Here is a 24,886-nt window from a genome sequence, read left to right as displayed (position 1 = left end):
TACGACAGTTGCGGTTTCTAAATTTTACTGAACTTTGCAGCAATTTTTTTTTTAAAGTTAACTTTGAAATTTAAGTCGAAATAAATAAATGGCTGCCTCTAAACTGCAGGCGTCACATCAGCCTCTCAGTGACTCCCTCTGTACTGGTTTAAAATCAGCTGTGGATTCTAATTTGAATATCGTGCATACGACTTTAACAAGCTGAAGCAACAACTGTGAACATGACGGTGAAATAAACTCGAATATTTAAATATTCACAGTTTATGCAAAAAAGCACAATAATATCTAAATATTCCCAGAAAGAAATATCAAAATAAAATGTGAAAATTAACTCATGCAGGAGGAAAAAGCGAGATGAAATCTGAAATATTCAACTGAACAAATATTGTGAGTGCAGCTGAAACGGTTCGGAGGCAGTTTATCTATTTAGCCTAAAACTTTATGCAAAGTTTTCATCAAATTAAAATTGATACTTTTTAAAAGTTTGGGTTTTTAACCATATCTTCCCCAAATAATAAATTTAAGATATTCACTTTGAATGAAAAATGCAGATAATTTTAATAAGGAAAATCACACATTCTGATAGATGAAGACTACGTGTTTGATTTTTAAGGGCTATTCTATTCTATTCTATTCTATTCTATTATGAGAAACGATAATGAGGAGGCTCCAATTCAAAGTATAATACACTGAATATTAAATAGTTTATTATTATGAGGCGCATAAGAAAATATCAAATAAAATATTTAAATAAATCTGGACGAATAATTATGAAAATAAGGCGTCTGCATAAATTTTAAATGATAACCAAAAAACAGAGAAGGCAATGCAAAGAAATAATAATAATAATAATAAACCTATATATTAAGTTCAGGTGTGAATTAAGTTCTCTTGTCTTGAAAAAAAAAACAGCCCAACTTGTTCCTCGATGCCACAGCTGTGAATATGCAATAAGTCGGAGAGTTTTAATGAGACACAACTTTCTAAATATGAGAATCAGAAAATGCTAATTGGGTGAAATAATAGAGTGAAACACGTGATTGGAAAATACGAAAAGAAAGTCGCCCCATTTCTTTGTTTTCTCTTTCAGTGCAGCGGTCTGTGAGGAGAACTGTCGGTTGACCATAACGTGTGTCTTAGTCTCATGGGGTTTAAAGTCATCTGTGCGCTGTGGTTAACACTTCTTCATACAGGCGGGGCCTTTTTTAATATTACGACTTCAGACACAAACACTTCAAACACACACACACACACACACACACACACACACACACGCACACACACACACACACACACACACCGAGTGTCACAAGTTGCAAATGACTCCAAAGAACTTGAACTCGGCCCTGTCCTAAAGCGTTGGTGCTGAATCTGCAGCAGTAATTACGCAGCTCATTTCTATCCCCTAAAATAAATAAAGAGGCATCAATGGGATGGATCGAGGCTTGGGACAAAGTTTTCAGAAGAAACCTTAAGTCAAGATGCGACATGCAGGCCCTAAACAGGATCTGATCACGTTCATATTTTAAGAAGAGCAAAGGTCAAAAAGGAAAGAGGTGTGTGTGTGTGGAAAACACACCTGAACGAACCCGCAGCAGACGCTGGGGTGTGGATCAGAGTAGGACTGTGCGTAAACAAAATCAACAGCTGGCCAAAGAATCGCGGGTATCTGATGATTTTGGGGGGATCGCCAAGAGTCATGCCGGTGGTGTGCTCTATGTGATACCACGCAGAGGCTTTTCCACACGGTGTAAGTCAAGGTTGCAGCACAGCGGTTTGCCAAATGATCGGCGGGGGCATCGCGCAGCGACCATGCACAGAGGTAAGCATCGGCTGCTCCCCTCCTCTCCTCTGCCGACTCGAGCCTCCTGCTCGGCCTTATAAAGCCCACAGATCCCCTCCTTTTAATTGATTTTCTCATAATTAACTCAGTCTGTCCATCGATTTCCCTTCGGCGGCGAATCAGACCCTCGCCACCCTGAGGTGTTTCTGTGCTATGTGCGGACATTGGGATACCGACGAGCAAATATCGACCACACTGATTAAAAACCCCACAGCGGGAGAGAATCTGCCTGTAAACTGCTCCCTTACATTATGCACGAATTAAGACACAGGTTGCCCATTAACCGCAGCTGGCCTGCAGTCGCGTTCACACCTGCATGTGCGGAAAGAGCGCACAAACGACCTTTCTTTTACGTGGCCTTTCTTTTTTTGTCACAATTATGAGCCAAACAACAAAGAGAATACACAGCGAAGACGAATCAGCGGAACAATGGAGACTGAGTAGAGAAAATTACTGGAGATGTCTCGATTTCAGCACTAATTCTCCTTCAAGCCCAGACCCAGACGGCGGCGTGACGTGCATGAATTCAAATGTGAGGGCTACATGTAAAATAAAAATTTTTTTTTTTAAAAAATGCGATCAGCAACAATGGAAACAAACCACACACACCACCATCTTTCTGTGTTTATGAGACTAACAATGTGCGTAATATTCGCACACCGTGAAAGCACTGCAGGTATGCAGCTGCAGCGTGGCTTCCGTGTGGGCTATGCATAACACCGAGCACATTCTGAATCAAATATTCCCGCGATAATACAACATGTAGAGCAGGCAAGAAGACACAACGCTATTCGTCCACGGAGCAAAGGAGCAAGGGAGGATAGGAGAGAGAGAGGGGGAGTGAGGGGGAGAGAGAGAGTCGGAACACGAGGGCTGCTTCTGTGAATTAATTTCGTTCTAATCAATAAAAAAAAAAGAAAGAAAAAGCCCAGCCCCGCACAAAAAATCATTAGGACCGATATTTCTCTACCCCTCTCTCTTCCCTGCACTGCCTTTCCCCAGGACCCTGCCATGAGGAAAAGTCGGGCTCCCCTGCAAGTGGACAGAAAAAAACCCTCTTGAATTCACACAGAAGAGAAAGATTGTGATGTGAGAAGGTGAGAAGGAGGAAGTGTACAGCACAGCTGAAGACAGTAAAGGGTGAAAAGACACATGGAGGAAAATAGTTAAGTCCCTGCACTTCCGCCCCTTAGAATAATTTTCTTTTTTCTTTTTGTTTTTGTGGGTGTGAAAATTTACCAGTGCTTCCATCGGTGAACGTCTCCATCCCCGCCATGCGAGCAGCCTGTCTGGACAAGAGAGGGATGGAGAGCAAAATGATGGGGGAGAGGAGGATACGGGGGAGGCAGAGGTACGTGTAAGGGGGGCCACTGTGTGTTTGTGTGGAGGGGCAGTTGTTCTGGGTTAGGGGCTCAGCATTAAAGTGAGGGGCTGTGGGTGTGGGTTTGGGGGGGTTAGAGGTGAGGAGAGGGTGGGGTGTTGTCATATGGTAACACCCTAACATTTTCATGTCTCCCCCCTCTCTCTCTCTTTCTCTCTGTCCCTCGTTGTCCCTCTTTCTCTCTTCATCCCTCACCCTCGACGTATGTCTCTCAGCGGTTTCCATGGCGACCCGGTGGCTGTGGTGCTGCTGAGGAGAAAGAAGCGCGTGCGTGAGAGAGGGCGAGGAAGCGGGGAGCGAGGCGAGACGGTCGTCTGAAAGTGCAGGCAGGGGGGTCACGTCCCCCATCAGAGGTAAATGAGCAATCGGCAGCATTTCGGAGGCGGAATTACAAACAAAAAAACAAACGTCACGCTGTGACTGCTGTTTTGCCACTTTAATTTTACGGCAGCAGGTTTGTTTTGCGGCTGAGAGACGTTTAAAAGGCCCGGCGTGACCCTAGACCTGAGACGCCCTGCATAATAATCCGATTAAAACGCGCATAAAAGAAGCAGCAAAGTTCCCGCAGTTAAACATCAGATTGAATCAACGCTGAAGGAGATTCCACTCCAACTTCTGTAACTTCTTGACGCGTGCGGTTCTGACATAATGCCGCTGAGCTGATTTTCACCAGGAGCTCTGCTGTTTTGAATATGAGGCCTTCGCAAATTGGTCATGCATCTTTATGCTGCCACCTGCAGGTAGCAGAAGAAAGCGACACACACAGACAGACGGAGCGGAGATCACTGCTTTCTGCTCAGCATGAGCTCTCAAACAGGGTGACTGAAATGAGGTTTTATGTCGTATTTCATTTACCAATTCAGTGTTGTGGCAAACAATTATTTCCGGTGTTTCTTTGTGTTTTTTTTAAATGTGCAATGTCTTTGCTTATATTGGTAAAAGACTGCAGTTAACGTGATGTATTGAGGGATTATATATAAAATAAAGAAATGACCTATTTTGCAAGTACCTATAGGGTTCCGTGTTACTGTATACACACTGTAACCAATCCAGTCTTTTTTGCCCACCTAAAACATCTTTGTAGAGTTGTTATGTTATTTTTATTGCAATTTTTGCTGCTGTCTTGACCAGATCCCTCTTTTTAAAAGACATTTTTAATGCCAATGAGGCTTTTTAACAGGGTAAATAAAGGGAATATAAAAGTCACTTTTCCAATAACTGATTGCAGCTTCTACCCTGTCACATGAATGTTGTCTATGGCTCAAAATGACTCAATATCTTTCATGAGAGAGATGTTTGACATATGTTTTGCAGATTACAGGCCAACAATTCATTTGCAGCAATTTAAATACAAAACATTTTTTTGAAAGTACCAGAAATCACTTTTTGTAGCAACACTTCCAACCTCAACCTCACATCCAGGCATCTTAAAAAAGAAAAAAAAAGTGCTCACATGTTGTATTTTAAAAGGCTTGCGTGGATTCTGCTGCAACTGACTACCAACCACGGAGAGGTAAACCAAGGAAGATGGCTTCGGAGAAGAATCACCTAATCTAATTTTTTCCCCCTCAATAAAAGCCACAGCATTTCCCCCATCAGAGGAATGTACGATGTGCTGCAGGGTAGACGTACAATAACAGCATCCCCAGCGGGCCGACTGAAGGCTATAGTGTCTATCAGCTTTAGATGACACGTTTCGATAGGAGACTGATTTAGGCCTGAGCTACCATGAGATGACTTGAGTCTCCATCCAATCAAGGAGGTGAGAAGAACACCTGCAGACAGTGGAATTAAGTCTTCAGCGGGATGATGACCAGTCCCCTGCCACACAACCCAGTATTACATTAGCTTTTGTACCCCAATACAATTTGCACCATCAAACACAAAACCACCTCTGATGTCTCGATGAAGTGGTTTAGGCAATCAGCTGAACATTCACTTCACCAAATGTGCACGGAGCTGTGGTGTACAAAAAATGCCAGATTCATTTAGTTTTCTCCAAGTTATGTTGCAGGTAACAGAAAATGAAAACAGATGTTGAAACTGGTCGATTGATAAAATAAAAAATTGACTCCATCACTGGTTCCCTTCTGCCTCAGCTTCTACTGGTCGGATAGTTTCCCTACCCTACCACGTGCTTTAAAATATCTACAAAAGCTTCTCTTGGATGTAGATTTCAGAGACATGAAGGGAGTTTTTTTGACCGAAAGCTCTGCTGAAGCCGCAAAGGAGGGGTGATTGTGGCGGCGGTGATGGGGCGTGGGCTCTCTGGGTCAGCAGTAGCCTAGGCTGGGAACATGGCAGACTTTGGGAGTTTGCTATGGCTGGCAATCAGAGTCAAAGAGACCCTTTACCTGTAGTGCTACCTTGATCACCAGAAGGTGAAAGTGTTCTTCAAAGAAATAGTTTGACTTTTGAGTGATGCACTTATTCGCTTTCCTGCAGAGTTTGATGAATAATGTTCGCGCCTGTGTGTAAGATTAAAAAGCTGGAACCAGCAGCCAGTTAGCTGCTGATAGCCTGCCATAAAGACACTAGAAGGACACTGCGAGATCACAACCTCACACACACACCAGATTCACATCATTTAAAGAGTTCTTCCACTGTTCGTGCACCACCACCATTACGACCTCTACCTTCCAATCCTGCAAAATGTTTTTAGCTGTGTGAATTTGCACACAAACATACAAGTGACACAAATGATCTCTTGGCAAGAGATCACGAAGCTGGGAGTAGATACAGTTACCCCAAAGCCTCTCTGAAGCATGTCCTGTAAAAAGAGGTGCTTGTAAAACAAAATGCATTGTGTTAATAATTAGTGTGCATTAGAAGGAGCAGTAGGTAAAGCTATCTGCTTGTTTTTCTTGATTCTTAACCACGAGACAATTAAGCACCATTTTAATCCTGACTGATCAGAAGACTTTCCAAGAAGATTTGATGGTTTCTTGGAAAGTTGGGAGAGATTTATCCGTGCTCGTACCAACTTCAACCTAATTCTGTTGCTCTTCACAGAAAAAACTATCAGAAGGTGATGGAGGAGCCTCGTGAAGAGTTTTGTAGCAGATAGCTGCTGGACAGAAATAACGGCGGGACGTGTTGTCTCGTCCTTGGATATTTGTGAGCATTATGTTCCTGAGCGTTCCAGATATGCGTCCCAATTTCTCTGACAAACAAATCTCTCATAGTGGCAGGAGCCATCCAAGAGGGAGTCATTGTTCAGAGGAGGAACATGGCAGCATCCTTTGAGTTAGACCTCAGTAGTTTTGCAGACTTCTTAAGCAGAGTGTCTGGGGATCCCTGTGGGCATCACGTCGCTGGTTTTGCTTTGAGGCTGGGCGTGGTGAGAACTGGGCTTTCAAAAATCTCAGTTTTCCCCAAGGCAAGCCTGGGGCAGTTTAGCTGGCCATCAAACAAGGCACACTCTGAACAGAGTAGAAATGGCCCTATCAGGTTTTTCCCAGAGGGCTGGTGCCGCTTACTGTTCTCCATGATGGCAACTCAATAATAAAACTTCATTTGTACACTCAGCAGCTTTTTAGACGTGGGGTGTTGCCAGAGTGCTCTTAACCGATCCAGTAATGGTGGCGTCTAGACAGCGTTAAGCGTTGTGACATGGATGCAACAGTGTATTAAATATTTAAGACAAAAAAATTACTCTTATAGGTTTTATAGCTTTGTTATATAGCACTATTAGAGCAGCCTATATGGTCCGCTGCTTAAATAAACATAACTGCTAAGATACAACATTTTATAAATTAATTGTAAGAGTTGTTTGGGTGTTGTCTAACCTTCAGGATAATTAACTGGCTGAAAATGACATGCACTAATTAGAAAAAGTCAAAGCCTGTGAAGGGTCACTAAGTGAAATGAGGTGGCTCTTCAAAAAGTGCCCTTTTGCCGACATTTACATCATTTATTCATGTGACCGAGGAGCGTGTTGGGCTACATCAGAGGACTTCATTACCTCGAAGTAGGCCCAGGGAAAACTCAAAGACCTCACCGACCATCAGGAAATAACTCATATCTATTCACCACAAATCAACATCTGTTATGTTACAAGGAAATCAGCTTTTTGGTTTTAACGCCCCTTATTTTCTTTTTTCCCCCTCATTGAACGATTCGGTGGATTCTTTATAAAGTTAAAGATTTTATAAATCAAATTGTTCCCTCATACTTCTTTACATGATATACTGTCTAAAAGTGTGGAAAACATCTGTAAAAAACACTGAGTTTGGTTTCTTTTGTCTTTTGTTTTACAGATGTTTCAGTGTGTTTCTTCAGGATCATAAATAAAAACACACATCTGTTCAAAAACAAACAGTTATATCTATAACTTCTGTTCCCTGAAGGAGAGGAATGAGGTACAACACATAAGTATGGGATATCACGCCCAGTGTGTCCTGGCTGAAGTGATAACATGGGCATGGCCACGCCTGCACATGTACCCCCGTCATCACAGTCATCTCTCAGTTTGCTAGCTGTTCCTTACCGAACCAAGCTGTGCAGCAAGTGGAACCTTGAGTTGTACCTCGTTCCTCTTCTTCAGGGAACAGAAGTTATAGATATAACTGTTTGTTCCCTTTCAGTCGATTCACTCTGTACAACACCTAAGTATGCGACAAATTTACAGGCCTCGCTCTGTGGAGTGTACTACCAGCACATTAGTGTGTTTGTGCGTGACCCAGCAGAAATGATAGTATGAGCCACCGAAGGGGCTGTAATGTCCAAACGACAGCACCTGACAAAAGTGTGCAGTGATGGCCAACTAGGTGCAGCTACAGGTTGGAATAAGCTCTCACACCTGGGACACACCGTTAGTGCTGTACGTCAGTGAGATAGCTTCTATAATCCGGTGGGACAGCCTCTGTTTAGACAAAGCTCTACCTCTGGCTGGATTAACAAAGCAGACAAACAACTGGTCACAAAAAAGAACATTCTCAATGTAGGTACGTAGCACACACACTGGACACAGAGAATGGATCCTCCTCTGCTTCTCAGATCCAAAAGGAGGGGACCAAAAGCTCAGAAGCTCAAATTCAATTGAGCTATAAACTGAAGGAATGAACTTGGGTAAATATGTGGCATTTGGGCACGATACATCCCCGAGGCCATCAAGAGAGAACTGACCCTTAACTATCAAATTTGACCTTTCAGCAGGTAAGCATGAAGGTGCCAGAGATCCGGGTGTGGATGAATCACTTCCATCACCCTGCAGAGAGGAAGCTTGCCAAGGCCTTGCTGCTAATAGGCTGATTATCTCCACATACCACGACTTTGTTGGCCACCAACAGGCTCCTAGAATCAGAGTGAGGTGTACTCTCTCTAGAACTGGAGTTTCCACTGGGGGGAATGCATACAGAAGCACATCTGGCCATTGGTGGGCTAGTGCATTAAGTGTCCTGGGGTGCATCTTGTTCGCCTATGAAGAAGAACAAGGGGCAGTGCGTTCACCCTGGAGGCAAAAAGATCTACTTGCACGTCACCAAATAGATTCCATGTCTCTAGTTAGGCTGTAAGGACGGCATCAGATATTTATTACAAACACCTTAACCCTTACATACCATTCTGGTCAAATTTGATCTGTTTTTACATTTGACAGCAGCAACAAAACCTAATTCACATTCTTTTAGTCTGAAATTTGATGACTTGTTCTAAATCATAAAATATACACTTAAATGAAAATATTTTAAATTGCACAAAGATCTTGACTTGTATCTATAGTGATTGAATTTAGATCCACCAGTGTGAGTGAAATAAAATAAAATGGTGGTTAAACACAAGTTTGAAACTGAAAACTCTACATGGCTTGTCTCTGTGGATTTCTTTATGGGATTGTGGTGACAGAGTTCAAGGAGGACCTCGACACCATCATGAGAAGTCTGTTCCCGCAGAGACAGGCACCTGCAGGTCTTTGAAGGATCATGTGGACAGTGTAATAACAAAACACTGTAGAATCGATCATATAGGGTTCACATAAGGAACAGAAGTCATACAGAGCTCAGCGAATGTCTTGACATGGACACAAGCTCTAAAATAGGGCGGCACAGCGCTGCAGTGGTTAACAACATCACCTCATAGTCAGGTCTGTGGTCTGAATCCTGGTTGTGGCCTTTCTGTGTGGAGTGCTCATTTGTCCTACTTTGATTTCCTCACACAGTCCACAGATGCTTCTCAGGTAGATGGTGCCTGAAGTGTATAGAATGAAGTGCTGTGTTAATATAAGGTTACAAGTGTGGCTTGTAGTCAAAAGCACTTTGTGGCGACTGGTCACTAAGACTAGAATAGCACCGTATGAATGCAAGAACGCTGTGTGCCTGCTAGTGTCTTACAATGTAAAAATAACCAAACATTAATCAAATAAAGGGCGATCGTGGCTCAAAAGTTGGGAGGTCGCCTTGTAATCGGAAGGTTGCCGGTTCGAGCCCTGGCTTGGACAGTCTCTGTCGTTGTGTCCTTGGGCAAGACACTTCACCCGTTGCCTACTGGTGGTGGTCAGAGGGCCCGGTGGCGCCAGTGTCCGGCAGCCTCGCCTCTGTCAGTGCGCCCCAGGGTGGCTACAATGTAGCTTGCCATCACCAGTGTGTGTGAATGGGTGGGTGACTGGATGTGTAAAGCGCTTTGGGGTCCTTAGGGACTAGTAAAGCGCTATACAAATACAGGCCATTTACCAAGTAATTATTGTTATTATTTGGCCATTTACCAAATAATAATCTATTTATTCTGAGCCGATATTAAAACAGACATAAAAAGAAAGACTGTGAGGGTCATAAGACTATGGAGGGACCTGAGCTGCCATTTCAGCGAGTGTATATGTGTTCAAAAACACACACACAAGGTTTCTTACCACTGCGTTGAATCCACAGACTAGTTGGGTCAAGTTTTGTAATTATAAATTGTACTTATGACATTTTTATGACAGAAGTGAGACCAGTGTTTAACTCTTCTGATGTTATTGTACAACCATGTAATGGTTATACAAGGTTATATAATAGATCCTAACAGTTCTACACACCATTTTCACTTTGAATATAATATTAAAATACAGATCTGACATGAATTATTGCTGTTAGGCTTTCATGTCTTAGTAAAGTGTGAAGCAATAGCTTGAGATAATTTTTTTTTGTTTTTTTTGTGGAGGGACAGAATATGATCAATATGTGAGGGTTAGATGTTAAAGCTTTAAATAACCTTAAATAAACATGATACCGTTATTATTTACAGTTACACTTTAGGTGCCATCAATAGGAAATTATGTTAGAGATGGAAAAAAAAATGTTTCATGTCCAATTAATTTAGCACATAAATGGAAGAAGAAACTAAAGTGGCCAAAGCAGAAACAGCAGTTGAATTACTAACATGTTGGAGGTACACGCTATTCTTGGGTTTCATCATGCCGATATCTTAGAGCAAGAAATAATTAAGGACTTGAGCACTTCAGACCATTTCAGGGCAGGGGGAGGGCACGTAATTTTCAAACAACTGCTCAAAATAACCTCAGAGTTGGGAGACAATTTCAGATTACAAGTGATGATAGTTTCAGAGATGCAAACAGGTAATAAATATATATAGCTTTAGGCCATCAAAACTCTTTATTATTCACAGGAAATTATTTCTTATTTATAAAGATTTCCACAAAAAGAATTGACCTTCATAAAGTAAATTTCTTTAACAAAAATGTTCCCCTGATTGAATTAATCTTTTTTCTTCTCATGAAAGAATACAAACACACATTAATTAATTCCTTTAACAAATACATACAAAAGTAAACATGGAAATCTGTCCATTGTCCTTTTCTGTGCCCGGTCCTGCAGAGACCTGCACTTCAGACAGTGTCTGCCTGCTTAAGTCGTGCCTGTATGAAGGGACTTAGAGTGAAGGGGCTTATTGATCGTCTTCTATGAGTGAAGTCCAGGCATTAGTTCCAGCAGGGTGAGTCGACAGCTGTCCATGAGCCACTCTACTGGGCCTACATAGCAGGGCTGAGTGGAGCTGGGATGTGCACTTTTGATTTTGATCTCCCCAACATCACTTCTATTGACCGATGCACTGTCCTGTGCCTTACTTGCTGAGAGAAGCACTTGCTGAGGCCTTGCTGGAAACCCGGACACAAGCCACTGTTGCATTATCCGGGCTGCCGTTGACAAGCTTGTGATGATGAATCTTCCATGGTCTGTTGAGACCATGCCCTAATCACTGCTGTCATCTACTGGCAACTGCTGTATCCACTGACCACAGCAATCACAAGTTGGGTTATCATGGTACACAGGGCTGGAAATTCCAGTGTTTGTTATCTAGATATAGATGTGGACTCTATCCAAAGTTGGGTCAATCTGTTGTGAGAGGAGCCCACTTTTCCACATCTAATTTTTTCTTTGAAGACCAGAAACTTTTATTGGCAGGTTACTTTATACTTTTAACAGAATCCAATAAAAATAATTGTCAGTTAAAGCTATTATTATTTTCCAAACCCCCAAAGAAGTATCCAACAGTCAATGTTGACGTTCTGGTTGAATTGATCTTTTTGGATTTGGGAATTTTAAACTCATGCTGGAATCTGAAATGTCCATGGTTACACGTTTAAAAAAAAAAAAAAAAGTTAGTTAAATAAGGAGGTAGGGACACCCATGTGCTTTATGTGTTTGTGTCAACCAAAACTTAGTATTTTATATCATTTGTGGTAGCCCAGTTGCCTTAACCCTATTTTGTAAGACAGATAAAGCTGTGAGGGGCTTACCACTTGATCTGGTGACACAGGCTTGCTTGTTCCAGTTCTCAGAGACTAAGAAAAAAATCTCGATATATCCTGTGTCATCCTGATGTAGCACCTGTGCATGAATCCAAAGGAAAAAAAAATACAGTGATACATTATTATTTATATTTCATTTACAAATAATACACTTCCAACTAAAATTTGACAGTTCTTAAAAAAAGAAAAGGAAAAAAGAAAAAAGAAAGGCTCCTTATGAACAGAAAAGAACCAATGGTGAGTTCTGCCATCTAGTGGCCGTTAAATGGAATGCAACAAATGGAGGCCTCAAATGCTTCCAAGCTTGCCTGTACCCATTATTAATTACATTCCTCCCTTTTCTCTTCTTTAAGTTTAATATAATACACCCCAGAGAGTCTGATCAGTTTATCAATCCCAGTGAGTCTCTGGGTGCCCATCATTACTGGATGACATCATTTTCTTAGCTCTCAGCAGCCTTCGGCCCTCCTCGTAGTCGTCTTGGTCCACACTGATCAGCAGGCGCACACCTTCGGAGCCCGCTGCGTTCCTCAGAGAGTCCGTGATGAATACTCCCTTCAGGGCCTCCAGCAGAGCTCCGGTCAGGTAGTCACTCCAGAAAGCCTCGAGGTTGGCCAGCTCCGTGAACTTGATGTCGCAGACGATGGATCCCAGGTCTCTGGCACGCAGCAGCGAACTCGCTTGACTGAACAACTCAAACTGCCGCTCCAGTGGCTGCCGCTTGTCCGAGGCGACGCCGTTGCGTAATGCCGATTCGTGCTCCAGGTATTCCGCCCGGACACGCAGGCGGATATCTGATAATGGCAGAGGGAGGAGGAAGTAATGATGGACAAAAGGGTGAGTGGCAGTGAGGAGAGAGAGTAACGGTAGGGAGAGCAGAGGGGAAGTGAAAAAGGAAGGAGGAAAGTGAAGGTTACCCAGAAAAAAACAACGAAAAAAAAAGAGAAAAGAATGGATAGGCCCATGACAGAAAAGGAGGGGTGATGAAGTTGAAACAAAGACGGGGGAGAGAAAGAAACAAACATGAAAACAATGTTAAAAGATGGCTCATTCAACTTTGTGCAAGACATCAAGCAAAAAGAGATTGTAGGATTACTAACTGGACTTTAATATTTGATTTTACCAAATCCTGACAAAGTAAGTGAATACGGTGGTGGAACAGGGCAAATTATTTACGAAGGGCAATGGACTTAGACCAACCCATGTGAACTTTTGTGCTCAATACAGCTACAAGCCCCTCTCGTCTGTTTCAGTGAAAGATATTCAGAGCAATGAGAGAAATCGTCTTTAGCTCATCCGGCTGTGTAGATCCCTTTTCTTTTTTGGATGGACAATTCCTTTTTAGGTACTTATGGTTTTTAGCAACATGACTGAATCAGAAGACGCTGGTGCATGAGAATTTTCTGTACGACAGCCAGCATGGTCCTCATAAATCACGGCTGTAGCGTTTGTATACTGAATATGATTAAATGAACTTGGCACCCTGAGCAAATATCGCAGCGGGGGTAACAAAAACAACTCAGCAGTGACAAGCCCGGGAGTGGCTTTTGTTCCTGACAGGTGTTTATAAAGGGCAGATTCATTCAGATCAAAATGGGTAAGGCTGAGAATAGATAGCGTCTGGAGTTCCGTAGTAACAGGATTGGTGGTCATGCAACAGCACAGCGAGAAAGATTAGAGGATACATACTGTACTGAGCAAGAGCAACGCTGAGATCATCTCCCATGTCATTATTCCAGAGCTCCAAGTGGGAAATCAGCTTCTGACGACTTTTGCTGCAACAAAAATCCATTTCTCCCATTCAAACCCCTTTAGCAGATGTAAACAGTATTTACCAGCAACATTTCTTCCAGAAACATTCGCATTAAGAGTCTCACTGAATTCATGTGCAGAAGCTGCTTTTTCATATTTGCATCTGAATGCATGATGACATTTTATGAAGCAAATAAGGAAGGAAAAAAAAAACTTACAAAAGGAGCACTGTGACTAAAAATAAACAAAATGGCTCAAAGGGAAAAAAAAAATCAAATCAGCTTTAAATGCTACAACATGAAATACTTAATTTTGAAGGAATAAGCAGCACATGGTCACATGAAAAATGTTTGAATGAAATGGACCCAGAGGTACTTCTAATAAACTCTGACAAAAACCCAGAGTATAAGGTAAGCATGATTACGAGACTGTCTTGAACTCTTCTTCGTGTATGTACCAGAGGATTAGTGTACACTTTAACACACGTTTCGACTTGAGAGTCACATCCACCCCTCTTGCAGCCATGTTTTGTTTGGGGCTATAGGGAATGGCGCGAGACTCAAGAGGGATAAAGTTTGGAAAATGCCAACATTAGAAATGCAAATGTTGAATTAAACCATTGATTTTGCATCTCTTAACATTTGTAGAAGAGCAATAAGCAAACAGTGGCTTTGCATTCATGCCCCACAAGTCTGTAATTAGATTACTATAAAAACAGACTTGTTAGAAGGGGACACTAAATCAACACATTTTAAGCCATGTTTAAAATGTGTAGTTTTTACATGACAATCATTTGAATGAAGGAAGAATGTTTTCTTCAATTCTTCTTCTATAAAAATATAAAATGTCAAGATTTTTTTTAAAGAAACCTTCGATTATAGTTCAAGTTTTCTTTATTAAATCATGTCGGTGTTACAATGTTTCAATAAATTATGTTAGACTAAAATAACTTTTCTGGTAAATTAATTGGCAATACAGAAGCCAGACACATAGAAAAACTGTTGCACCAAAGATCATCATCACAGAATGTAAAACATCTGTAAAAACTATTCATTCCCTTTATATGTTCATTTAATATTAAAAAAAAGTTAGGCTAGTACCATAAATGCATTACAAACACTTGAGTGATTTGTCACTCTAAAGTATTACTTAGAGAAAAGCTAAGTTACATGACTCATCAGTTTAATATCATGAAAAAAAATTGCTCATCTCTATAGAGCACACTGTACTTGTGCAACATTTAGTGAAGAAGAGCACCAAGACGTCTACAGGAAGTCTACACAATCCTAAAGCTGACATGGAAACAGTACCTATAAAACCAGCGGGCTACTATAGAGGAAGCTGGCATTACAAAAGTGGAGGATCCACATGGAATTAGGCTTATTTTATGAATTCTGCCCACTGCTTTCACAAGTCAGTAACTCCTCGCCACTACAAACACATTATCCCCACAAGTGTGATGGTGGCTGCGTCATGCTGTGTGGAGGCTTCGCTGCAGCAGCTTGTGAAGGTAGAGGGTAAATTGAATGCAGCAAAACTCCTGAGAAATCCTGAAGGAAACCCGCTGCAGTCCGAGTCACATACGTTTTTCAACACAATAAGCTACAGTTTTTCACCCCAACAGATTTGTGTTGACTTCGAAACTCACACTTGTTGATCACTAGCAGGAGTCCATTGTGATTTAATGATGTTATATAAAAAAGATTACGTATCTATCGTTGTGGCAAGCACATGGATAAATTTGCAGTTTGAGCATTTTTGTGTTTTGAGGTGTGAACTATCATAGAAGATAGATTATGTGTAGTCTGTTCTAACTTTATACAATATTCAGTATGGACAGAGGAAAATATGAAGTTCAAGCACCATTAACAATTTGACCTTTTTGGATCATTATAGAGTGTGTGAGGGCTGAGGGTACAATAAACACCTGCCCTTCATGCAATTACTCTATTTATGGATGTCCTCCATTTTGCCTTCCCATTTCATACTGAGGAGGATGGAGGCAGAGATAGTGACAGTGAGGAGGAGGCCATTTAAAAGCACAGGAACACAGTGATAGTCATTTTGTTAGGGTTACAGAGCACTTCACGCTTCATCACACATAGAGACATCCACTTAGACAGGACATTAGGAACCACAGCTTTCATTTTCTCACTTTAAACACCAAGTCCGTTTGGCTCCTCATCTCACCCCACCAAAAGGAGGGAGGGGGGAAAAGAGAAAAAGTTTAAGTACCCATTTACGAGGAGTCACTTGGCACGGAGAGCTTCAACTCTTTATCGATCCGTTTTTCTGTTGAACAACTGACCAAGAGAGTGGAGAGTTAGGGGAGTATTGAGAGACAGGCAAAATATCTGTGTCTGCCTGAAGAACTTTTTCCCTATAGTTAAAAAAAAAACAAACATAAATCCTCTGTACCGTTTTGTGTAGTTTGAATATTTACTGTTCATTCTCTCCTTCTCTTTGTGTGTGAGGATATAGTTTTCCTGACACACAGGGTGCTCTGTTTAGAACTGCGAACACAGACAGAGAGAAACAGACAAGCACAAGTGGGTTGCATAGTGGTTAAATGGACTGTTCCTCCCCCAACATCAAGCAGGCATGGCACAGCAGTCACTTCTTAGTTTTAATGAGGATTCAGTAAGGCCAATAGTTTGTATTGGCAAATTAATCAGCTCAGAAATGCATTTACTGCTCTGAACTATAACAAGGTAAAATCTAAATGGGATACTTGGATTACCCTTACCTTGACCAAATCTCTTAACCTTACATTCCGGCCCTTTTTTTGTGCCGCACCGTTAATCAACAGTGCCCATTAAACCAAGGAAGGGCCTTCACAAGCACCCCATTTAGACACAAAAACACTACTGAGCTGAATGTGCAAACACCTTTAAGACATTTGTAACAGCAGTTGTCATTGTCAGAATGTAATTGAGATACTTCACTGAAAATGACCTAAGAGATGATGAATGGTGACAAGAAAGAGTATTTGAGGTCTGTTCAAATGCTATGGGCCAGCATTGGACTGAACTGCCCTATCTATCTCTGCTCCGTCTTGACAAACGCACACCAGGGCTCTCACAGGGCACAGAGATAAGATACAGCATGAGCTTCCTTCAGCAGAGCACTGTTCGGTGATTTTCCCCAGAACGGCTTGAGTAAAGGTTACGTGGACTTTTTTTTTCCTTTTTTTTTTTTAAAAGAGCTGTCTGTTGGCAGCCATTTTAGATTTGGTGCAATTGAATACATGGCCTTACAGAACAGGACTCTATGCCCAATTAGGATTTTTTTTTTTGTCCCTTGAGCATCCAGAACTGGCATCGTGATGTTTCAGTTTGCCAAAATAATTTGAGTCAGTTCAATTCACAGGGCAGCCATTTATAAGCCTTGCACGTCTCCAATGGGTTCATATGCAGTGCTGACTCGTATTTTCACAAAAATGTCCAACACATTTCTGTTTCCACTTTGCAATCGGAGTTAAACTCTTCAGTGTACTTGTTCTAATTTCATTTTGTAAATCCTAATTTATCTCACCATGACCTCAGTCAAACATGACCTAAATCTCTGTTTGGGTTAGGCATCAGACATTACGTTTTCTTTATAAATGACCAGAACAGCTTTCACTTCTGCATTACTACTGAAACTTTCACCACAGCTAAAAACCTCCATGATTTCATCTGGTGTCATCCTCTTTAATAAAATTTAGAAACTCCACTGTCTAACATGAGCAAAGGTCAGGGCTGGTGCACTGTGGCCATTTCAGAATATGAATCATTCAGACTGAACAATAGTAGGCTGGAGCAATTTGCTTTAAGTCTGGTGGCTTCCTTGACAGGCTACTGAATTTTATTAAAAGTAGCAAAGTTGAGCAGACATTTTTCTGTAAGCTTCCACAATAATCTTTCTGCATGCTTTAATTTGATGTTGTCCAAGACAAAACTAGACTTGTGCAACTTCTCTCAGCTCTCTTTTTAGGCTTCAGCCCATGACTAGAGACTGACCAATTAGGTCTTTCCTGAGAGAGAACTGGCTGTTGTACAACGAAGGCATTCGCCACCCTTCATACGATGAAAAGTTTAATTAACTGTGGAAAGTTCTGCAGGAAAATCTGAAATGGCAGCTCTAAAATGGAGGACAGACTGACTCTGACAGTACACATACTTGCTGTATTTTTCCTCGGTTACTACGCTGCCAACTTAATTTTCCTGTAAGACTGAACTATGCTGCATTGGTTTCCCAGGTTGTGTACGTAAATTAAGGTTAGACAATGTGATGAGTGGCTATGTTGTCAGTGTGGCTAACAGTTAAGTTTTCTTTACAGCTAAAGGTTTTCAGCTATGTCATATTCTTGCCCATATAAAGCATGTGGTCATCTGGTTGGAAGAGGTTAGTTTCATTCTTTTCCCAAGCCTTACTCACATTTACTGGAATTTCTGCTGGACATATTTGTGAAAATATGTTAAGTTCCCTTGATTTCAAATATTGGGGAATTTAAAATACTTTCGTTACACGCTTCCCCTTTTGGTATCGTTTGAGTAAAATCAAACTGACTCAAGGTTTTCCCAAGATCACTGTACAGTCTTTGGATTTGAGGCTTACTGCTGAGGACTCTGGTAGTTCTGTGAAACACTGACACCAATAACTCTTGTCATTAATAGGCAGGAAGCTAAAAATCTCAAATAGAAGCTTTTTTTCTTCCACAGTGCACAAGACTAGAGAACATTACAGGATGATTTTTTTCTGTTAAAGCAGATTATGTTTTCTGAGGGAGACAGGGTAAGGAGCAGCTACATTATGATACACAAGCATCGTATACAGAGCAAAGTGGCAGCACTAACCCCTGCTGTAACAAGGGGGAGAGCCTCTTTTACCTTAGGCATCGGCCCAGACTTGTGAGAGAGCGCATGACTGAGTTGATCGCGCACACTGCAGTATGTGCAGACAGAGTGGAGTGACAGACTTTTTTGTTTTGTTCCTCAGTCTCCATGATCCATTGTGTCTTAGGTTACTCGATCTGAGTCACATTCTTGAGTCAACCTGGTGGAATCAAATGTGGAGTCAAGACAGCAACAGTTCATAGTCACAGGCACATCACTCATCCTGAGTAGCTAAGAAAGGCTGTCCTTAATGATTTCTTCCTCTTTTATTTTTTGAATGAAGTGAGAATCATCGGGCTTTTGTTGTAATGAATATTTCTGACCAAGAGGCAAAGATGGACATTCAAAAGAAGTTTGGGAAAGTCTACATGAATGACTAAGCAAACTTCACACAAAGGGAAACTGATGTTAGTGTTATCTCTGTCTTTTTGTACCAAGACAAACTACCATTGATTTCTTAAAGGTAGGTAGTAGTGGAAATATGGGCAAGGACGTTGACAATGGATTACATAGTGCAGCTTTTCAGTGGCGTTAAGACAGTTTCAAACAACTGCTAAAAAGTGATTTTGGGGGGATATGTAAGGTTTGACAGTTGTCAGAACCACTCTGGTTCAAGCTTAACAATAAAGCAGAACAATGGCTGTATGTGGTAGTGATTGGACTGGACACTTATATTGAAAGAAAAGGGAAGAAAACAAAAAACAAAAAGGACAAGACACAGCCTTACAGTGAGCATTCTTATCAACAGCAGCAGCTGAACATAGTCCAAAAGGTTAGAGAAAAGAGAGGTGGAATGAAGGGAAAAGAATATAAAGGACTCCCACAGGGAGAAACTGATAAGGCAACAAAACTCTGATGTTGTATGTTTAAAAACAACAGTTAAAGGGTAATCGCTAAGTCTCAACAAGATCATAGTGTACCAACAAAAACATAATGTGGAAATGCTTTAAAAAAAAACTCAAAGGGATGTGTATCACATTGAGTTCTCAGACTTAAAAGTAGCTCTAGGATTTTCAAGCACATTTGGTAAGTATGAGCGCTGTGGTCTGTGCAGCACAGAGAGCTTTAGGCAATATTGCAGTCCGGATTTTTCACCAAATGTGACACTGGGTTGAAAAACAAAACAGAAGGAAAATAAAAGTTTCCTCAACCCTGGAACATGTTTGGACTCTGTGCAGCTCCAGGAAGAGGTAAAGTACAGTGGCCTTTGCAAGCACACCATCTTCCACATTTTTATAAGTAGGTGTGAATCTAGTGTACCGCTCTGTGCTTCTGTGCTATTTAGGGATGGGAATCGAGAACTGGTTCTTGTCAAGAACTAGTTCCCAGTAGTCTACTTCCTTCAAATCGTTAGTCTGCCTGCCTATCGACCCTGCTTATCCGTTCTTGCACTCTTGCTACATTCAGCTGATTTAGTTTATGTGTAAGAGGAGGAAAACAGTAGTGCAGTTTACGACGTGAATATGGACATTTCTTTTATTTTTATTGCATAAAAGGATGAGAGCGCAATGGTAAAGTGGAGACTGGGACAGAAACAACTGCCTTATACTGTTAACGCAACTTCAACATTCCGCAAGCACAGCATGCTAACGCTAAGCTAAGAGGAACTCAGAGTGATGCTAAAGCTGAGTGAATGTTGACTTAAGCCCAGCACCATGATAAAGTGAGCCATCAGTTATGGTGAAGCAGCCACTGCTGAACTTCAACAGGTAACAAACTGATGAGCAGTCATACTGCAGTCTCCGTTTCTACCCATTCATGTTTCTACAGTGGAATCACCAAGACGATTGCTTTAAAGTCTCTTGGTGATGGTTTTTTTTATCCTCGACTTGCATTGTCGGCTTTGTGTTCATACCTAAATACTAAGAGAAAGATCACGTTTGTCCTTATTAGGATTTGTGATTATGAGACGGTGAGTTTGAGATCATTTTACAGAGTAACACCAAAGTAATGTAACAAGTAGTATAACAAATGTCTTTCTCCTGGAAGTAATTAAATAACATACTGCATTACTTTTAAGAAATGTGTTCTGTGAAATATGTGCAACAACTTTTTTAATTTATTTTTTTGAGTAGTGACCCCAACACTGATCACAACAAAGAGGGGAAATGCCTCCAACATGCACAAACATTTCACCACCTAGTTAATTACGTACGCAATTAATTTGCATGTATTTGATATGCTGCTTAGAAGTGCTGGCAACTCTCAAAGTGGAGGCAATGAGAAATCGATAAGGAACCGAATCAATAAGCAAAATCGATAAAGAAATCGGAATTACTAAATTCTTATCAATTACCATCCCTACTGCTATTTAATTTGTCCGTTTCTCCTAAGTCTACAAATAACATGTTAAATTGTATGCTAGCTTTTAAACACGAATGTTCTTAAGCATGAACTTGGGGCTTTTATGCATTTTGGTGTGACAACGGGAAAAAAAATTAATAACATTTTGGCATTCAAGATTTAACATAGATAAACAACATCAGAATTGAAGAAACTAAACAGGAAATATGATGATGCCAGGGAGGTGTTAATAGGCTGAAAATTATATTCTCGTCCGTTTAAAGAAGGAAAAATGAGCAGCAGGGGTAAATAGCAGGATGAAGGTACCACAGAAGACAAGAGAAAAAACAAAAAAATAAATAAAAAGAAAGACACTTTGAAAATGCATGAGTTGCACTTACCACAGGACACTTTTTGTGGCGCTGGTGGTGGAGGCAGAGGATGACTTTGCCTGCTTGTTTTCTTGGACTTACGGCTCCAGCCATTTCCCCTCTTCTTCCTCCGCCTACTTGCACATGGCCCAGCCACAGGAGTGTAAATACCTGACAGAAAACATATTGACTGAGTTCAGGGATGCAAGACAAAAATGACAGCAAAGGACTATTTTTAGCTTTTCATCGAAATTTTACTGTTGATATTTGATCACAACTTTCAACAAGAAAAATCCCTGTTAAGATCATGGTGTGTACACAGCATTCTTCCCCACACAAGACACCGATCAAAAAAAAAAAAAAAAAGAAGAGAAAAGGTTTTAACCACCAAAAATTATTTTTTAAATATTATTATATTAATTAGGGTAATAATCACTGACATATATAATAGTCACAAAAGGCAACGATTTATGTGGGGGAAAAAGTAGCAGCTTCCATGTCTTAATTTATATTTTGCATATAAGCAAAGTCAATCAGGCTAAAGAAGGCCAATTCTGAACCACAAAAAATCTGGTACACACACACACACACGTGTTCAAATCATCATCACGTACTTCGGTTTGGCCAAATACTAAAGAGCAGTAAACTTACCAGTTTCTAATTGATGTGCGAAAGATGTAAGAGGAGTTTCTGTCTCCCTGCAGCTGCTACTTATTCCAGAAGTACACACCGACTCTGTGCTTTCTATCTCATACCTCTGTCCAATTCTCTCTGGAGAAACTGAAAAGCATAAAAAACACACAACACATAATGGCAAACTATTTGAGATCAACTACAGCAGGACATAATCTCAAGATCCTCACCTGTCCTCCTTTTCTTGTGGGACACTAAGGGTAGCAGGTCATGACGGGTAAGGACTCTTAGAAGTTGTAGTAGTGGTGCCAGATTTCCATCACTAAGGTATCCTTTCCTCTCGAGCTGTAGCAACAGCTCAAGGCCACTCTTGGGTTTTGGGTCCAAAAAGGGCTGCTGTGACCCCGTAGGCTTTAATTGCTGCCATGCTTTTAGCAGCTGTGGACTTGGGGCCACACCTGGATCATCTGGATTGTCCTCACGGGGTTCAACTGTCCAGCCTGCGGGATCGAGAGGATGTGTCGCGGAGCAAGTTTCATTCAGAAGGAATGACAGGACTTCAATGTCAGTCTCTGTCAGCTGAGAACCAACTACTTCAAAGACTTCATGGAGAGACAACATCCCATAGTAGTTGAGGCACTCTGTTTCATCCCAGTACAGTGAATCCCTGAGCGGGTACCCTTGGTGATGCACTGCAGCCATGGTCAGGATTTGGCTATGGACCTTTCCTACGTTTCAGCCAGTGATAAGACTACAAAAACAAATAGAAGAACAATTACTATTAAAGTTTTTTCACGTCTAACAAGATACATCCGAGTAACCATATAAACCAGATAAGTAGGGTTGGGTACTGAGCTGGTGCTTTTGAGGGAACTGACCAAAATATGTCAGTGCTACTGTTAATCAACACCAAATTCTGGTACCAGAAAAAAAAAATCTGGGTTAGTGAAAGAAAGAAAGCAAGATGTCAATAATGCTACATACTGAAGAGGAACAAATGATAGGGCAATAGCGGTAGAATGCTTAAAGCATTTTCAGGTGTGGTTACATGTTTTTTAAAAACTCTCTAACACTTGTAGTGCAAAGTCCAAAGCAACACATCTAATCTGCATTTACACCTGGTCAAACAAAAATAGATCTAAAGCTGAAGAGTGTACCATATTTTCTAGCCTGAAAGACAAATTCACTAGAGGACCTGCAGCTTTAACTCTAGCGTAACTGTAGCCTAAGTATAACTAATCGAACCAATGGATGATGAAGCTTTTAGTGAGACATTGACATCTTCTTCAGGTAATAGCTAGGTAGCTGGACAAGATGTCAGAGAAACAGGGCTGTTTTCACTACATTGATGACTTTTCAGCTGGTCATTTGCTGCAAGCCAACACTTTATGAGAGATGATATGTCCAAAATATTATTACCTAACCATTGCCAATAACAGCACAACAACATTTTACACACCACCAGCTGCCTCAGCTGTGAAAATGACCATCATTGTTTGTATACAACATTAAACAGCGACGAAATAAAATGTTTCAACTGAAAAGTAGCGACTTATGTTGTATGACAAACTTTCGGATTTAAAGTATAGGGGGGAAAAGGTAAAAACGCCAGACACCATCAACTATCAAATGTAAAAGATAGTCAGCCCCACCCAGTGTAAAGTAATATATTTGGGGGGGGGGGGGGGGGGGGGGGGGGGGGGGGGGGGGGGGGGGGGGTAGAGTCAGGTTTTCTTTAACAATTACTGGATCAATCGTCTGTATGTGCATAGTCACCCTCCCCTAAAGGCCTGTTCTGAGCCAGGAAAATCCCTGTAATCTATGTACACAGAATGCATTGTACTCAGCGTTCCTGTAAAGGCTGCAATTCTCATTTAACAGGCTTGACCTCGAGTTCCTTCCATGTTCTTATACTCCTACTTTTAATTGCATTACATACACTAAACAATGTCATCTGTGTCGCTGTTTAAGCTATAAAACGCCGCTCCAACAAATCCCGTGTAGCTACATATAAACTGCATTAACCACTAAACTGTATTTATCTATAAAACATAGCAAGGCGTTTGTGCCATGTAACACAGTCAATGATCATGTTGGCGTAATACTGCAGCGTTACGCCCGTTCTCTAGTCTCTATCATTATATGGCTGCATCAGCTAGCTCAGCAGTCCTTGCCATTTTCACCATTTTCACCCTCAGCTCGAAACAGTTTTTAAACGCGTAACGGAGAACCCCCTTATAACCACTTTATTTCCATTCACGTTCAGAAACATACACTAACCAGTTGGAAGCCAAATATAGTAGCCGTTCTTCAGACGCCCAGTAACAACCAGTGGAGCAAAATTTTCCCCTTTGACAAGTTACGTAACCAGTCACGTTTGTCTGTGGAAAAAGCATAACAAACATCAGGAACTGCAATGCAAACAGCGGTTTAGCCAAATAACAAACCTGAAATTAACAGGTGTGCTACATTTCTATATACGCACTGAAACATATAACAGTAACTATAGGATTAAAACACATATATATATATTTTTTTTTCCTCTGTATGCATTACCGATAAATACAAAGAACAGAAATGGATATCGCTTGCTAGCTACTAACGTTAGCTTACTTCAGCTATAAATTTGCTGTAGTATCGACGAGCATTGAGTCACATACATGAGAGCGTGAAAAAAAAGCACCAGTAGATTAATATTCAAAGCATTTTAACGCGATAATAATCAAGAAACCCAAAGTAACTAGGGGCGACTCACCTCCGGGTGGGTTGAATGATCTAGTAACTTCCACAGCAGCGTGCAGTTCTGCACTACGTCAACGCTGAGGAATTGACCAATCACAGCCCCCTGACTTCCACGGCGACGCCCAGTCACGTTTTTGCTCTCGCTGATCTGCTAGTCTTCTTTGAACTGATCTGAAGACAGTTTTTCATAAACAGTCACTTTATTGTATTGATCAAGTCAGTAAAGACAGCTGATTCAAGGGCGCTCCCTCCCCCTTT

At 41.2% G+C, this 24,886-nt stretch overlaps 2 protein-coding genes across 12 annotated transcripts in view; both read right to left on the bottom strand.

Moving 5' to 3' along the window:
* The window catches only part of pou2f2b (POU class 2 homeobox 2b), a 76,505-nt gene extending 67,096 nt beyond the window's left edge, over positions 1-9,409 (bottom strand). For all 4 annotated transcript variants that reach the window (XM_085177670.1, XM_085177673.1, XM_085177676.1 and 1 more), the window contains exons 1-2: positions 9,296-9,409; positions 3,083-3,473 (exon numbers count right to left, since the gene is read on the bottom strand). In XM_085177670.1, coding sequence (XP_085033796.1) covers positions 3,083-3,449 — 367 coding nt within the window. In that variant the 5' untranslated portion in view covers positions 3,450-3,473; positions 9,296-9,409. The remainder of the gene's footprint in view (positions 1-3,082; positions 3,474-9,295) is intronic.
* On the bottom strand, positions 4,608-24,777 carry dedd1 (death effector domain-containing 1). 8 transcript variants are annotated; one of them, XR_014876886.1, is made up of 8 exons: positions 24,642-24,777; positions 24,167-24,267; positions 22,117-22,637; positions 21,905-22,033; positions 21,284-21,424; positions 11,959-12,764; positions 9,296-9,410; positions 4,608-8,643 (listed from the first exon to the last, which is right to left on the bottom strand). XR_014876886.1 is itself a non-coding variant. In XM_085177692.1 (6 exons), exons 3-6 carry the CDS (start codon positions 22,586-22,588, stop codon positions 12,361-12,363), a joined length of 1,146 nt encoding a protein of 381 aa, XP_085033818.1. In that variant the 5' UTR covers positions 22,589-22,637; positions 24,161-24,267; positions 24,642-24,777; the 3' UTR covers positions 10,795-12,360. The 8 variants fall into 8 exon arrangements, 5 of the variants coding, with proteins under 5 accessions (XP_085033818.1, XP_085033816.1, XP_085033819.1 ...); XR_014876885.1 differs by having other exon boundaries at positions 4,608-9,410; XM_085177692.1 differs by lacking the exons at positions 4,608-8,643; positions 9,296-9,410 and having other exon boundaries at positions 10,795-12,764; positions 24,161-24,267.
* Positions 24,778-24,886: the final 109 nt, after the last annotated feature.

Source organism: Neolamprologus multifasciatus, chromosome 11 (assembly GCF_963576455.1).
Source record: "Neolamprologus multifasciatus chromosome 11, fNeoMul1.2, whole genome shotgun sequence".
NCBI lineage: Eukaryota > Metazoa > Chordata > Actinopteri > Cichliformes > Cichlidae > Neolamprologus > Neolamprologus multifasciatus.
The sequence above is the reverse complement of the archived record's forward strand: the minus strand, read 5'-3'. Positions and strand labels throughout refer to the sequence as shown.

What these genes read in the sequence shown, in the direction of transcription:
- dedd1 (XM_085177692.1), bottom strand. Translation starts at nt 22,588, where the DNA reads ATGGCTGCAGTGCATCACCAAGGGTACCCGCTCAGGGATTCACTGTAC. An exon ending in CCACAAGAAAAGGAGGACAG is followed by an intron (nt 22,034 to 22,116) that starts GTGAGGATCTTG and finishes TATGCTTTTCAG; the next exon opens with TTTCTCCAGAGAGAATTGGA. An exon ending in CGCACATCAATTAGAAACTG is followed by an intron (nt 21,425 to 21,904) that starts GTAAGTTTACTG and finishes GTTTTCTGTCAG; the next exon opens with GTATTTACACTCCTGTGGCT.